The sequence below is a fragment of the Lycium ferocissimum genome, chromosome 10 (genome assembly GCF_029784015.1).
Source record: "Lycium ferocissimum isolate CSIRO_LF1 chromosome 10, AGI_CSIRO_Lferr_CH_V1, whole genome shotgun sequence".
NCBI classification, from domain to species: domain Eukaryota; kingdom Viridiplantae; phylum Streptophyta; class Magnoliopsida; order Solanales; family Solanaceae; genus Lycium; species Lycium ferocissimum.
This window is the reverse complement of record NC_081351.1, coordinates 23,603,576-23,617,935: the sequence shown is the minus strand read 5'-3', so window position 1 is coordinate 23,617,935 and position 14,360 is coordinate 23,603,576. Positions and strand designations below refer to the sequence as shown.

General features: G+C 33.5%; 2 protein-coding genes across 2 annotated transcripts; one reads left to right on the top strand and one right to left on the bottom strand.

Moving 5' to 3' along the window:
- Positions 1-11: 11 nt before the first annotated feature.
- LOC132032882 (protein OBERON 3-like) lies at positions 12-5,040 on the top strand. Its single transcript, XM_059422660.1, is given in 3 exon segments — positions 12-947; positions 949-1,894; positions 4,277-5,040. Coding segments are annotated over 3 exon segments (2,325 nt in total). The 5' UTR covers positions 12-140; the 3' UTR covers positions 4,849-5,040.
- A 1,505-nt stretch (positions 5,041-6,545) lies between these two features.
- LOC132032880 (probable ascorbate-specific transmembrane electron transporter 1) lies at positions 6,546-10,345 on the bottom strand. Its single transcript, XM_059422659.1, has 4 exons — positions 9,966-10,345; positions 9,416-9,464; positions 8,021-8,220; positions 6,546-7,175 (listed from the first exon to the last, which is right to left on the bottom strand). Exons 1-4 carry the CDS (start codon positions 10,131-10,133, stop codon positions 6,927-6,929), a joined length of 666 nt encoding a protein of 221 aa, XP_059278642.1. The 5' UTR covers positions 10,134-10,345; the 3' UTR covers positions 6,546-6,926.
- Positions 10,346-14,360: the final 4,015 nt, after the last annotated feature.

Here is a 14,360-nt window from a genome sequence, read left to right as displayed (position 1 = left end):
CCTACAGAGAGAAAAGCTATGGAATCCAACCAAAAATTTCTCTGAAAATTCTTCACCTCAAATCTGTAAGTTTTTTTTTTTTTTTTTAATTCTCTCTGCAAATTTTGTTATTCAAATCTGTAATTTCCATAGAATATATAATGGTTAATGAGAAGGAAAATTCAAGTGAAAAAAACATAGAGAACAAGATAAATGAATTTCAAGAAAAGGGTATTCATTTTCTTGAAAAATCTGTATCAGAAGTGGAAAAGATTGAAACTTTTGGTAGTCAAGAGTTAACTTTAAGTTATCTTTGTGAAAATTCAAAGTTGGGTTTTCAAGAAAAGGTGAATCTTGAAAAAAATCTGTTGAATTCTGTTGAAAAAATGAGTAACTATAAAGGGAAAGAAGTAATGGTATCTGAGGATCTAAATGAGGAAAGTGAAAGATGGGTTGAAAGGGATTTTCTTCAGTTGAATGAGAAGAAAGGGAATTTAGGGTTTCCTAAAAGAGAAGCTGAAAAAAATGAGGAAGAAAATAGAGAAAAAAAGCCAAAGATTGAAACTTTTTTGTCATTAGCTTTGCCTGATGTTTCACTCTCTTTAGCCGGTTCGAATCGGGTACAAAATGGTGATCTTCCAGCAAATTTGTGGCCTAGTAGGAGTATAGAACCATCAAATAACAATACAAGGGCTACATGGTCTAATGATTTTACGGCTAATTCGTTGTCGTGCTCGTTTTCCCACAATCCGAGTTGCTCGATTACTCATAATTCGACAGAGAATTACGATTATTCTGTGGGGAGTCGTAGGACGGGAAGTGATAGGATTTGGAATGCCGGGGAAGGAACTAATGGATCGGTTCATAGTAGGTTTAGGCCAATTGGTGATGGGGGTGTTACATTGTCAAATCATGTTGGTGGAAGTTTTAATAGTATTCATAGGACTACAAGCTCGGATAACAATTCGTTTTTTTCCATCCGAGTTGCCTGCGAGACCTAGAATTGATGGTCAGTCAAGAGGCTCGGGAAATTTGAGGCGTTTGGAGAATATAGATGGAGGAGGAGGAAGAACACATAAGGTTACTAGGCCGGAGAGAATTCTTAGAGAAATAGTGTCGGAGTCTATTCCTCTTATGGCTCAGATCGTGCAAGAGCTTCCTGATGAAATGGTTGAATCAACGAAAGTATACTTGAGAAGCCTAATTGCAACGCCTGAAAGGAAAGATGAGTTGATTAGCCTTCAGAACAGACTTGATAGGCGTTCGGATCTTACTAATCAGACTCTCTCAAAGTGTCATAAGATCCAACTCGAACTTTTGGTTTCGATAAAAACGGGTCTCGGCAGCTTCTTATCCCAAAACACCCGCCTTCCAACAGAAGAGTTGGTTGAAGTTTTTTTACTTGAACGGTGTCGAAACGTAAATTGCAAGAGGCTTTTGCCAGTCGAGGACTGCGACTGCAAGATTTGTTCGACGAAGAAAGGATTCTGCAGCGAATGCATGTGTCCGGTGTGTCTGAACTTCGACTGTGCCAGTAATACTTGCAGTTGGGTAGGGTGCGATGCGTGTTCGCATTGGTGCCATGCAGTTTGTGGTATTGGGAGAAATCTTATAAAGCCTGGTCCAAGTTTCAAAGGCCCTTCCGGGACAACGGAGATGCAATTTTACTGTCTCGGATGTGGTCATGCCTCGGAAATGTTTGGCTTCGTTAAAGACGTGTTCATGTCTTGTGCGGAGCAATGGGGTGAGGAAGCCCTGATGAAAGAGCTCGATTGTGTTCGTAAAATCTTTCAAGGGAGTGAAGATCTTAAAGGCAAGGAGTTACATGTTAGGGCTGATGACTTGCGTACGAAGCTAGCTAAAAAGATGATTTCTCCTTCAGATGCCTGCAATTTCATCTTTCAGTTTTTTAGCGGTAAGTATACAACAATTGATTTTATCTGCTAGTTTTTCTTCCCTTTTGGTGGCTATATTCTGTAATTTAGAATGTAGACAGATTGAAAATGCTTAATCTCCATCGTTTATCTATCTTCATAGCTAGGCTTCACGCAATAAGGCCTTAACGATGACAATATACGCTTGCTTGTTATTGGAAGAAAAAAAGATTAAGATTGTGAATGAAATGAATAGTTCTGATTTCAAGTAGAATGAAAAATATAATTAGTTTGTACTAGTCATAAGTTGTGAAATGGAATTTCTTAAGTGAAAAAAAAGGTCATATCTGCACAAACGATAGAAGGAAATAAGAAGTTAGAAATAGTAGCTACCCGATTCGTGATATTGCTTTCACTTGAAATGGTTGGAGCCTTAGTTTTTTCTTCTCATTTTCCCTTTGGATCCACGGTTTTGTCCTAAAAAATACAGACCACTAAGATGTAAACTATATTAAATTTCAAAGCATCCAAAACAAACCTGAAAAACAATACTATCTACACCTCAATCCCAAGCTAGCGGGGTTTGGCTATTTGAATCCTAAGTATCCATTCACTTCATTTGGACTTGCTTCCTCCCAATCTCAATAGTTTGGGCCTCTCTAACACTAAAGATTCTCTATATTTTTTCTTGCATACAATTCTCTAGACGAACTAAAAGAGCTGCTATAAAATACTAGATCTAGTATAGTTCAAACCCAAAAAAAAAAAAAAAAAAAAAAAAAGGAAGAAAAAAAGAAAGAAAGGGGTTTTGGAGGTGTTTTGGGGGGGGGGGGGGGGGGGGGTGTGTGGACTAAGCTTTAATAACAAATAGTTGCTATCACCAATAAAGATCTTTTGCTTCTATTGAGTTCTATTTTTCGTTAAGTCTGTCTGGATTCCGAGAGATTGCAGGTCTTCTAAAACAACTCATTTTCATGTAATTTTAGGTCTACTTCGTACCTTTTAGCACCTTTAATCCTCATGCTGTCACACATTCGCACCTATGAACTGGTTTGTTTGGACGTCTTAGAAGTCTATGTTGGACCTGACTAAACCATATTCTATTACCTTTACATCTAGAACAAATTATCACTTACGAACAAAGGGCGTGTAAAGCAGACGTTTCTGTCACAATAATAGAAGATAAGTTGCTTGTGCAGTGGGAGAATGAAAATTTGGCACTAAAAAGATTGATAATCAACAATGCAAGGCACTATAGCATCAAGTGTATGAAATACAAAATAAATGCAATTGGGGTTTGGTGGCTGGACAACAAGTTTTTAAACTCCATTAGTTGAATATGAAGTGTTAGCAACAACAACAACAAACCCGGTGTGATTCACAAGTGGGGTCTGGGGAGGGTAGGATGTACGCAGACCTTACCCCTACCTTTGTGAGGTAGGAAGGCTGTTTCCGGGTAGACCCTCGTCTCAGAAAAAGTACCTGTCACAGTAATGTCAGAAATGAGAAAGCAAAATAACGAGATACAAAATACTAGTGGCAATAGATGGTAATTCCTTATTTTCAAGCAACTGCATTTTCTGTCTTGCATCTGCTTCTGTCACTGTATATGGAACATTACTGAAATTTTGGCCTCAATTTCAAGGGTTGATGGACCGGTTTGCATAATAATTCCATATTACTGTTATATGGCTAAATCCACTTGTAACTTGCCTACAACTTGTAGAAACCTATAGTTTATTGGTAAGTTTATTAAATTGTTCATGATATTATATTTAAAGAATGACCTATTTCCTAGTTGTACTTTGTGATAAATGTTCTGTTTTCCTACTTATAAGCCTGTTGAATATTTTTGATTTTCATGTATTGCTCTTTCTTTAACCTTTATGATTCCTTTTTTTTAATTGCTTTCATTAACCCTATGAATTAAGAAGAATCCGAGAGAAGTGGAAACTCTTTTCCCAGTTCGCCTTAGTTCAGCTTCCGCTTCATTTTTCTTCGACACAAAGCAAAACAACAACTATGCTTTGGTCAGAGGTGGCACCAAGATTTGAACTTTATGGGATCTAAATTTTAGGATAGCGACATCAGATGTTTGTAATTGGGTTCTGAATTTAATTTTTCTACATATTTAACTAAAGCTACTGGGTTCGTTCGAACCCATAGCTAAGATTTGAACTTTATGGGATCTAAATTTTAGGATAGCGACATCAGATGTTTGTAATTGGGTTCTGAATTTAATTTTTCTACATATTTAACTAAAGCTACTGGGTTCGTTCGAACCCATAGCTAGCCTTTCTAGCTCCGCCCCTGGCTTCAGTCCCAAACAAGTTGGGTCGGCTCGGCTATATGAATTCCGGTTCTTCATTTAAGCTCATTTCATATCATTATGATATTAAATTTAGATTTTCTTTGGTTAACAGGAAGCGATGGCTTGTCAGACTTTTCTTCTTCTAATTTTCCTTCAACGGACTTTAGTAAAAAGAGTGCAGTTACTGATCTTCCTGCATCTACCTCCCTTATTCCCAAATCTGCCTTCTACAACACGAGCTCTTCAAGCGGACGAAAAGATACGGGGCCCGCCGATCATCGTCCGAACGGCGTTAACGCTTCGTTCGCGCCCGACAAAATGATTGAAGATGAATGGTCCGTGAAACCATTGAAGAAGGACGAACTCGATTGCTTGGAGAGTATTGTACGGATCAAACAAGCAGAGGCACAGATGTTTCAGAGTCGTGCGGATGATGCACGAGGAGAGGCAGGGAGTTTGAGACAGTTGGCTAGGCTGAAGAGCGACAAACTGGAGGAAGAGTATTCTGAAAAACTCAACAAACTGGGCTTGCAGGAAACTGAGGACAGGAGGAGAAAAAAGTTGGAAGAGCTTAAGACTTTGGAGAATTCGCACTGCGATTACTACGAGATGAAAATGAGAATGCATATGGAGATTGCAGGCTTGTTAAACAGAATGGAAGCAGCCAAACAGCTATGGGTATAACCTATCTCTTCCTTGGTGCAAGTATTTTAGTATGCATGTCTTTTACTTAATTTCATTGATGTGAGTAAATGGTTGGTGAACTATTATAAATCTTTGGAATCCCTTGAGGTGCCGTTTGTTGATACAATGTTTGGTTTCAGTTATTCCTTAGACATTAAACTTAGCATTATTCAATGCAATGTTTGGGTTTAATTTTCTTTTCTGCATAACAGATATCCGCATAAGTTACGTGGGAATTTATGAATTATTTTATTCACGATAGAATGTGGAATAAGAATGTTGGGATTAGCAATACATGGTAAAGCCACAAATGAGAGAATAACCTTTCATTACTAATTCCTGCATTATCAATCAATGCATTACTAATCCCCAGCATAACTTGCTTCTAAACCAAGCGATCCTTCAAATAGTTGACTAATTTCCTTTTAGTTCTGTGGCTTATTCTTCTTATGGAATGTGTATTGATGTTCACTTTGGGCTTTGGGAAACCATGTGCTATATTAATATAGCCATGGATATCTTTTTGGCTTAAGTCTTATCTTTAGAACAGTTGTAGACTTGATGTTCAGAAGTGTTTTCAAAACCTAAGCTGGTAGAAACAGGTATTGAACATACCATTTAACACTGCCACATCTTGTAGAAGTTTTTATTGTTACATGTAAGTTTTTCCAAAATATTTCTTTTTCCATCCCATTTATGTAATGCACTTTGACTGAGACAGGAGGTGGAGCTAAGATTTGAGTTTATAGATTCTGGAGTTTATTACATATACATATTCAAAGGAATTTCTCAACAAATATACGGGGTTTGGACCAAAGTTACTATTGCTATCGAACTATACTTCCCATGCTAGCTCCACCCCAGACTACGACAGAGTTTAAGACGGAAAGAAAAACTTTTGAAATTATGGTCTAAAACAAACTATAGATATTTATGGGGTTATAAATCATCTCATTAAAGTTTAAATGAAAAGTTTGAAGTTAAAATTATTTCTAAATATAGAAATGTATCATTTTCTGGGAACAAACTAAAAAGAAAAAAGCACTTGGAAGTTCTTCTATCTTTTGTCTTTTAAGTTTGTGAAGAATCTTAAAAATGTCAATGGAAACTTTAAGAAATTCACATTCAGATTCTCATCAACTCAATATTATATCCTCTTTTTTCCTCCTTTGTATGGCTGTTTCTGGGAATCAGCTACTCTGTGCATTAGATGCATTTATTAATGATTACATTTATGTGAAGAGAAATATATATGCTAAGGTTTTTTTGAAGAAGATTAGTGATAGTGCCAGCATACATTTTCATATTACCATAATAATGTTCTTGGTTCCAGTAATCAAGATCCTGATTCAGAATTTGAACTTTATAGGTTCGAATACCATTGAACTTACTGACTACTTGAGTTACTAGGTCCGAAATCTAAAATTTGTACATTATTAGTGTATTTTTCAACACAAATACATAGTTTAAGCTAAAGTTTGGATTCAACTAGTAGTCCAATTAAACATTGAAACTTGTCCCAAAAATGAACCAATTAAACATTGACACTTGTCAAAATTACGACAAGAGTGACTAACCTCCAAATAGACCAATAAAAGTCTTTTGAAATACTTTGACTACTGATCTTGTCCATGAGATGACTTTGACCAGAGATCAAATTTTCTTCTTTTATTGAAAATATCCAGACAATAAAAAAATACGAAAGAGAGGTCATGGACTTAATATAATCAACTAAGGAAAAAGTCTATTTACATAGCCACTTTAAATACAAGAATTAACACTCGAATACAAAACAAAAAAATGTAATGAAAAAAAGATACAAAACCAAACCAAACATACAAGGACTTAGTAATTCTTTATAGCACACGAGAGAACATAAAAACATTTACAACAAATTTGAATGTTTGACTAATAACCACACCAAGTAGGAGAATAGCGTAAGTCTTCACTAACCACTTTCCGATCCATGAAAAATAGCCACTATCATGGAATTTTAAATTTCACAGGTGAACTCCACGAAAAAATCCGGAAAATTCATCTGAAATTTAAAACTCCATAACAATGGCTATTTATGAATTTTACACCAGAACGGTGACACCAACTGAAATTCCAAAGAGAAGTATCAATAGCCCAATGAAATTAACTATAAGTCCTTCTTGGTTCCTTGTAAGGCTCAAGAATATGAATTTCTGCACCAAGCCTGTCAATGCAACTACGATTGCCATGAAGAAGATGATGATCCCCATTAGGGCATGCCATGGAACCACCCTTGACCTTGTTGACGTTCGCGCCCCGGGGAATAAGAAGGTCAAAAAGGACCATAGCCACTAGCAAAAATAAGAAAAGGTCGTCATGCTGATAGCAAATAGTGATATGATGGATCAGCCACGTATATTGCTATACTAATTGAAAAGTAGAGCATTTAATGATGCTTTACACTCATCAACTTTAAATTCTGAATCTGACTTTGTCTATTATAATAGAACTTTTATGGATGGGGGAGGGTGGAGGTAGAACAGTAACATTGCTTGCTTCCCGCACCCTAATGTTTTATACGAAAAGGTTCAAATATACCCTTAATGTTTGTAACTTGTTTTTATATATATCACTCATTTACTTTTCCGCTAATGGGAAACCCCATTAATATCGGTCGTTCATCTAAAATGCACCTCACCTACATAAAATTTTCCACCCTGGAAGACTTGGTCAAGCCATAAAAGGAGTATAGTTGGCCCTTTTCATCAATTGTTGGATATATTTGAACCTTTTTATTTCGTCATGGGGATAATGCTTCAAATTATTACTAAGTGTAATATTTTTATAAATCAATTAATAGTTTAGGGGTAAATATAGATCTTTATTTGCCTAGATATTTCCATCATAGCAAATGTCAGAACCAAGCTGGACAGTCATTGAAGGGACAAACAAATATGTGACGCAATTGAAGATGTGACGCTTTGATGGACCGATCAAAAGATAAACAAAGGACAAATGTAAGATAAATCAAATCTTTCAAAAGCAAATTTGAGCATTTTCCCTATTTTTAACCATTATATTCTTCTACTTAATATCTCATAGAAAGGGTAATTTTCTACTAATTTTATGTTGTCGCCTACAATGATAGATAAATCAAAAAAATTTCATTCAACTTATTCTTTTAATTGAAATTTACCTGCAAACCAAAGAGACCGATGGTGGAAAGGCCAATCCAAGAGTGAAAGGTATACATATGAGGAATTCCAGATTCATCATGATATTTGAAAACAGCATATACACCAATAATTCCAGCCACAAGAGCAATCAAATGAAGAATCATGTGATACAATTTATGGTTCTTGCTTGATGTTGGAGTTGTGGTGTATGCCATTATAGCTGTTCCAAAATTCGAATTTTAGATTGTTAATTCATCAAATGATAGCAGCTAAAAAGGCATGAATGAAACAAATAAAAAAAAAGTTTAAATTATATATATCACCAGTATAAAAAATATTTGCAGTGGAGGTGTACATAGACCGGATTGGTTCGAATTTTTTAAACACCAAACTAAACCAATTGCGTCGGGTTTTTAAATTTATACACCAAACCAAACCGATAAAATTCGGGCTTTTCAACCTCGGGTTTTCTTGGGTTATTCGATTTTCTCGGATTTTTCAGATTTTTTTCCGGAATAGTCTTGATACAAAACATATAACTTTTACTTTAAATATTTCTTTAGTTCTAGTAAGATACAACTATATAATTAAGGTGTTTCATAAGAAAATAACACAGAATGTGAGAAGAGTGATGACATTGTATTAAAATATTCAACAAAAGATAATAAAATCGGATAAAATAAATATTGCTAATTTATAAGTCATAAAGAAAATGATCATAATCTAATAATACTAAGTCATGCTAAAATAAGTACGATTAATAAGTATTAATTACATGACAAGAAAAGAAAAAAAAAACTTAAGTTATGTATTTTCACTCTCTAAACCAATTATGCAAAACTAAAGAATAGATATCCAACATTATTGTCATTCCTAGTGATAAATTGAATTTCTTTTATTAGTATTAGTGTTGAGTTGATTTTGGTTTAAACTTTATATGAGTTACTAACATTCATAGGATATAAAACTTATTGACATTCAAAATTCTAAGTTCAAGCTTGAATAATATGATACTAATAGATTAAAAAAACTACAAAAAAAATTTAAGAAATATTCATAAATTACATTACAACTAAATATTTTTATGTATAAAATATTTTAAAAATTTGAATCCATGTAATGTTCGGTTAGTTTGATTCGGTTTGACTTTTTTTAGCTAAAACCAAACCAAACCAATTATGGTCGAATTTTTTTTCAACACTAAACCAAATAAAACCAAACCACTAGTCAAATTTTTTTCTCGATTTATCGATTTGATGCAATTTATCGATTTATTTTGTACACCCCTAGTTTACACCATCAATAAGTGAAAGTCCTGTTTTTCCACACTCATATGTGTTTAGTAGTTAAAGAACAAATGGAAAAGTAAAAAAAAAAAAAAAAACGTTTTCTTCATGAGGAGACTAATTTCTTACCTTCTCCAGCTATTAAGAGAAATCCAATAACCATAAGCAATGGATGAATCTGCAAGTACCAAAATAGACAAATTAATTAGTACAAGAGAAACATAACAAATAAGATTAAAAAAACCAAAGAAATCTTGAAAACTACTCTTACTAGTTTGGCGAAAAAAGATGGACAAGTTAGGGAAAATTTTACAAATAGCCACCTTTCTGTCCTTGTAACTCAAAAAAATAGTCATTGTCATAAAGTTTTAAATTAATCAAGTGAAAATCTTAGAAATTATCCTGGAGTTTCAGTTATTGAATTTGAAAATCCATATTAAGTTCCAGAATAGTGGATATTTTTAAAAGACAGGGCCGAAAAGTGACTAGTGAACACTAATTCTATGACAAGTTACGTAACACTATCTTGGGAGTTTCAAGATTCACAAACAGAACTTTAGGAAATTGCCCCAAAGTTTCAGTTCTAAAATTTGAAACTCTATATTAAATCCCAAAACAGTAAATATTTTTAAAGACGGCCGAAAAATGATCAGTAAACACTATTTCTACGATAAGTTACATTGAAAATCTTGGGTTTGTTGCTTGTTCTGAAAGCAAGGCCTTCTCGAAAGTGCAAAAGCCAGACTAACACAAGTGTTGTGATAGCTATGAACAACAAGTGTGCAAATATTGTCACTGCCAATGGAGATATCACTTGGTAGCTTGAACGACTTCTCTTGTTCACCATTTTTTTCTACAAAAAGAAACTACTTCCCTCAAATACTTTAATTTCAACACAAGGAGGACAAGAAGATGATGAAAGAAGAAGAAGAAGAAGAAGTAGAAGTGTAAATGGATAGTTTTGAAAAAGCTAGCTAAAGGATAAATAGGCAAAGCAAGAAGAAGAGTTCGAAAATTGTTGTTTGCTTACTAGTGACAGCCAAGTTTACTAAGAAAATATTAGTATACATATAGGGGACATTTTTTACTTTATATTTTTTCATTTTCCTTTTTTAGTTCTATGTTTTTGTTACTTTGTTGAGACAAAAGGAGGTCTAGCAACTTCTCCATCTGTCTTGTTTTACGTGATACATTTTTTAATAATAATGTATTAAAAAAAGAATGATATTTGTTTTTTATTTAAAAATAATTTTAAATTTCCTTTCGTCCTAATTGACATGATCATATGATTGTTTATTGCATGGTTTTATACCATAAGTTTTAAAAGTCTATCTTTTTTTTTTTTTTAATTTCGTGCCCAATTAAATTAACCGGCATGATAATCAAAAGCTACCAATGAATAAGTTAAAGGGTTTGGGAGAACTTTCTAAATAGAGAAGTTTGATAAAAACTTCCTTATATTCGGTGTTTATATCACGCTCATGAATACGTAACTAAATTACATGAGTACCTAATCATGATATATTAGTAATTAATATGCACGTGATTTGGGGTAAACACCACATAAGGTACTTTTTATATCAATCGTTGCCCTTACGGATTGGCAAAGTTTGTGGTTAATGATAAATAAAGAACATCGAATACGCTAATTAGTTGCTAACGTTTCGTAGGGGAGATGATCTATATATGTAGTTTATAACAATGTCTATACTTGTCAGTATGCTTTAACTTGTATATGTTAGAACTTACAAAACATTGACAGATGTTTTTTGTGAAGTTGATTTGGACAAATTAAAGGGAATAAAGAAGAGATAAGTTTGCCAATATTATATTAAGGGAAAAAAAGAGACTCGAATGATCAAATTTTCAAGATGGGACCAAATTATGGACCCTTGTTGTATTTTTGATAGGACATGTTACCCCCTTTTTACGCCTAACAATAAGGTCCTTATCAAAGAAGTACTTACTAAACAAAACTGGATGATTCTAGGTTGACATATGAAGCTTCTGCTTTGCATAAACCAATAAGTTAGGAGATTTGACAAGTTAAATGAATACAATACAATCAAAGTTCCTCAAAATTTGTCACATTAGTATTTGTTGTTGTTTCTTTTTGTTGGGGGTAAATTTGGGGGATCTTAACCTTGTAAGCCAGACGGTTAAATAAATGCGATAATCGCTTCTGACTGTTGTTGGTGTATACTCATTGTATAGTCACTTTAGTATTTGTTGTTGTTTCTTTTTGTTGGGGGTAAATTTGGGGTATCTTAACATTATTAGCCAGGCGGCTAAATAAATGCGATAATCGCTTCTAACTGTTGTTGGTGTATACTCATTGTATATAATATATATGCATTGATTATACTTAAAACAATTCGCTGGTTGTCTCTTTTTGGAACAACTATTTAATTAATGACTTTTTTTTTTGCAACTTATGAATCTTTCAGAACACGTTTCAACATTGTAAGTTATTGCAAACGTTATATGACAACCTAATATTTTGTCTGGAAGGTTGAATAATATATAAACAATTAGATCTGACTCAAACATTGTTCGGAAGGGTAATATTTAAAGAGATATGCTTACACAACTTTAAAAAATAGGGATAAAATTTAAAGAGATCTTTACACAAATAACTGGTTGAATTTATTTGTTTATTTTTCTAGGCCGACACGGCGACACATAAAGATTATACATATATTATAAATCTGTCGGCTATTTATAGTTTAAGCAGTTGGATTGGCGGCTATTTTGATAATCCTTCAAATTTAAATGGTGGCATAAAATAGATTATTTGCATAAATTATTAGTCGATTATACTAACTAAAATTTGTAAAAAAAAACAAAGATTGTGATTATTTTTATTGCAAACTTTATTGGATTGTATTGTAATCTAAAAGTCATTCAATTTACAAGTCACAATAATGTTAAAGACCTCTAAAGGAGTAGAGGTAAACCCAATGAACAATTGTGCACGATTTGGCACCAAGCAAAGTTAACATGTTTTTATAAAACAAAAATAAAAACAAAATAAAAACAAAAGACAAGCTTAACACATTAGAGAGAAACTTTAGATACATGCAAGTATCTGTCGAGTATATTACCAGACATATAAATATAGTTATTGAAATTAGATTTCCAAAGAGTAAACTTTTATGTGCTTCGAACAGTCGATATTTTTTGTTAATTTACTAGGCTAAAAGAAGTAAAATGAAAGTGAGTTGGGCCGAATACTTTTTTTTGGTTGCCATCGCTCAGGCATTCAGGATCCTCTTTGGGGTCCTCATTAATTCAGATTCACGCGGTATAAGATCATTAAAGAACGAAACGTCTCATATCAAAGAAAAATCTATTCACTTGGCTCGACCCAAAACCTTAATTAAGAATGGAGAGAATCTATACATTCTACCACAACCCTAAACGATGTTGCGCGAAGGAACAATTTATGTTTGAAATGAAGACAAAAGGTGACATTTGTTTTTCGAATGTATCATACGTAATTATCTTGAATATATTAATCGTTTCTTTATTTTCCAGTTGCCTGTAAGAGATCAAAAAAAAAAAAAAATTGTTTCTTCGACAATTTCTGATAACCTTTGTAACTTGAATTTGATGCCTCAATTGCTTAAATATTTTGGGCAATAGAATTGTTCAGTATATATTGATGTCATCATGATGCTTTGCTGTTATAAGCACTACATAAAACAGAGTTTCAATATTTAAATTAAAAGAAAAAGAAATTAAGCAGAATGGGACAAGCCACAAAGTCTAAAATACTTGCAACGTGGGACTCTTTAACCCAAGATTTGTGGTTTTGGTTAACTAGTTAATTAACTTTTAGTAAATTATAAATAAATACTTGAAATGTTTATTTCTAGGCCACTTGGACTTTCTTTATCCTATACTTAGATAATCACGTAAAGCATGACAAGTGACAAGTACTTTATAATATAATCACATGATTTGGCTTTATTTACCAAGAAGATTTGTTTCGAGCTTATATCTCATTGTAACAACCATTTGGGGCTATATGAGCAATAGGACATAAGCAAGTGTTATTTGAATTTAGTTGATTTTAAAAAAGAGACAACTTCATCAATAATGCTATGACCCAGTTTGATAGATGAAAATCTTTTATGAGATATTTTACACACAGATTTGTTTTTGAGGGAACATGGTCAAACCTCGAATATTCAAGAATTTGTTTGTTCTAGTTGATGCTTTGAATGTCATAGCGATCATTTTGGCTATTTTCTCGAATATAGGGCCGTGCGGTGGTTGGAATTAAGTGTAGATAGCCGGCAAAGTGCACACATAGCCGTTGTTAGGACTCATATTTTAAGGATAGCGGATGGCGGCGGAACCAAGATTTCACTAAGGGGATCAAAAATATAAAATAATAAACAAACGAAGAAACTAACAGGGTTCAACATCTACAATATACATAAAAAATAAGTTTTAACTGTTAGGATTTGCTCTTAATTTCCTATCTTATTGGAATTTTACCATAATTATATTTTACTTTAAAAAAATTTCTTTATGGAAAAGGATTCTACCATATATATTCTTTTCTTGGAGGCTAAGTTTTGGACTCCTATAAATAGGAGAACCTTTCTTTTCATGAATAACACAATATCATTCACAATGTAGTCGTTTAGAGAGATCTGTTTAGGGGAAATTTTTATCTCAATAGATTTTATGCTTTTTTATATTAGTTTTTTAATATGTAGGTAACTTGACCAAATCATATTATAATATTATGTCTTTTTAGTATATTTTCTTATCGTCGTTTAAGGTTTGCAATCAATATCTTCCGCACGACGCCCTGATTATTTGGATCCCAACATTAACCTTGTATATACAAGGCAATTCTCGCCGAAGGGGGTGCCATTGCCTGTCTCAGCCCCTGATAGCCGAAATTTATAAAATTCTTAACTGTTTAGCTGCTCATAATCAATATCGGACATGTAGGTCTAATGTTGAAATCGGGGGACTGTAATTGAAAATTCAAATCAGGTCAGAAGTTGGGTTCTACCAAAGTCAAACCTAAAACCTTTGAGGGAAGTTCAAATTA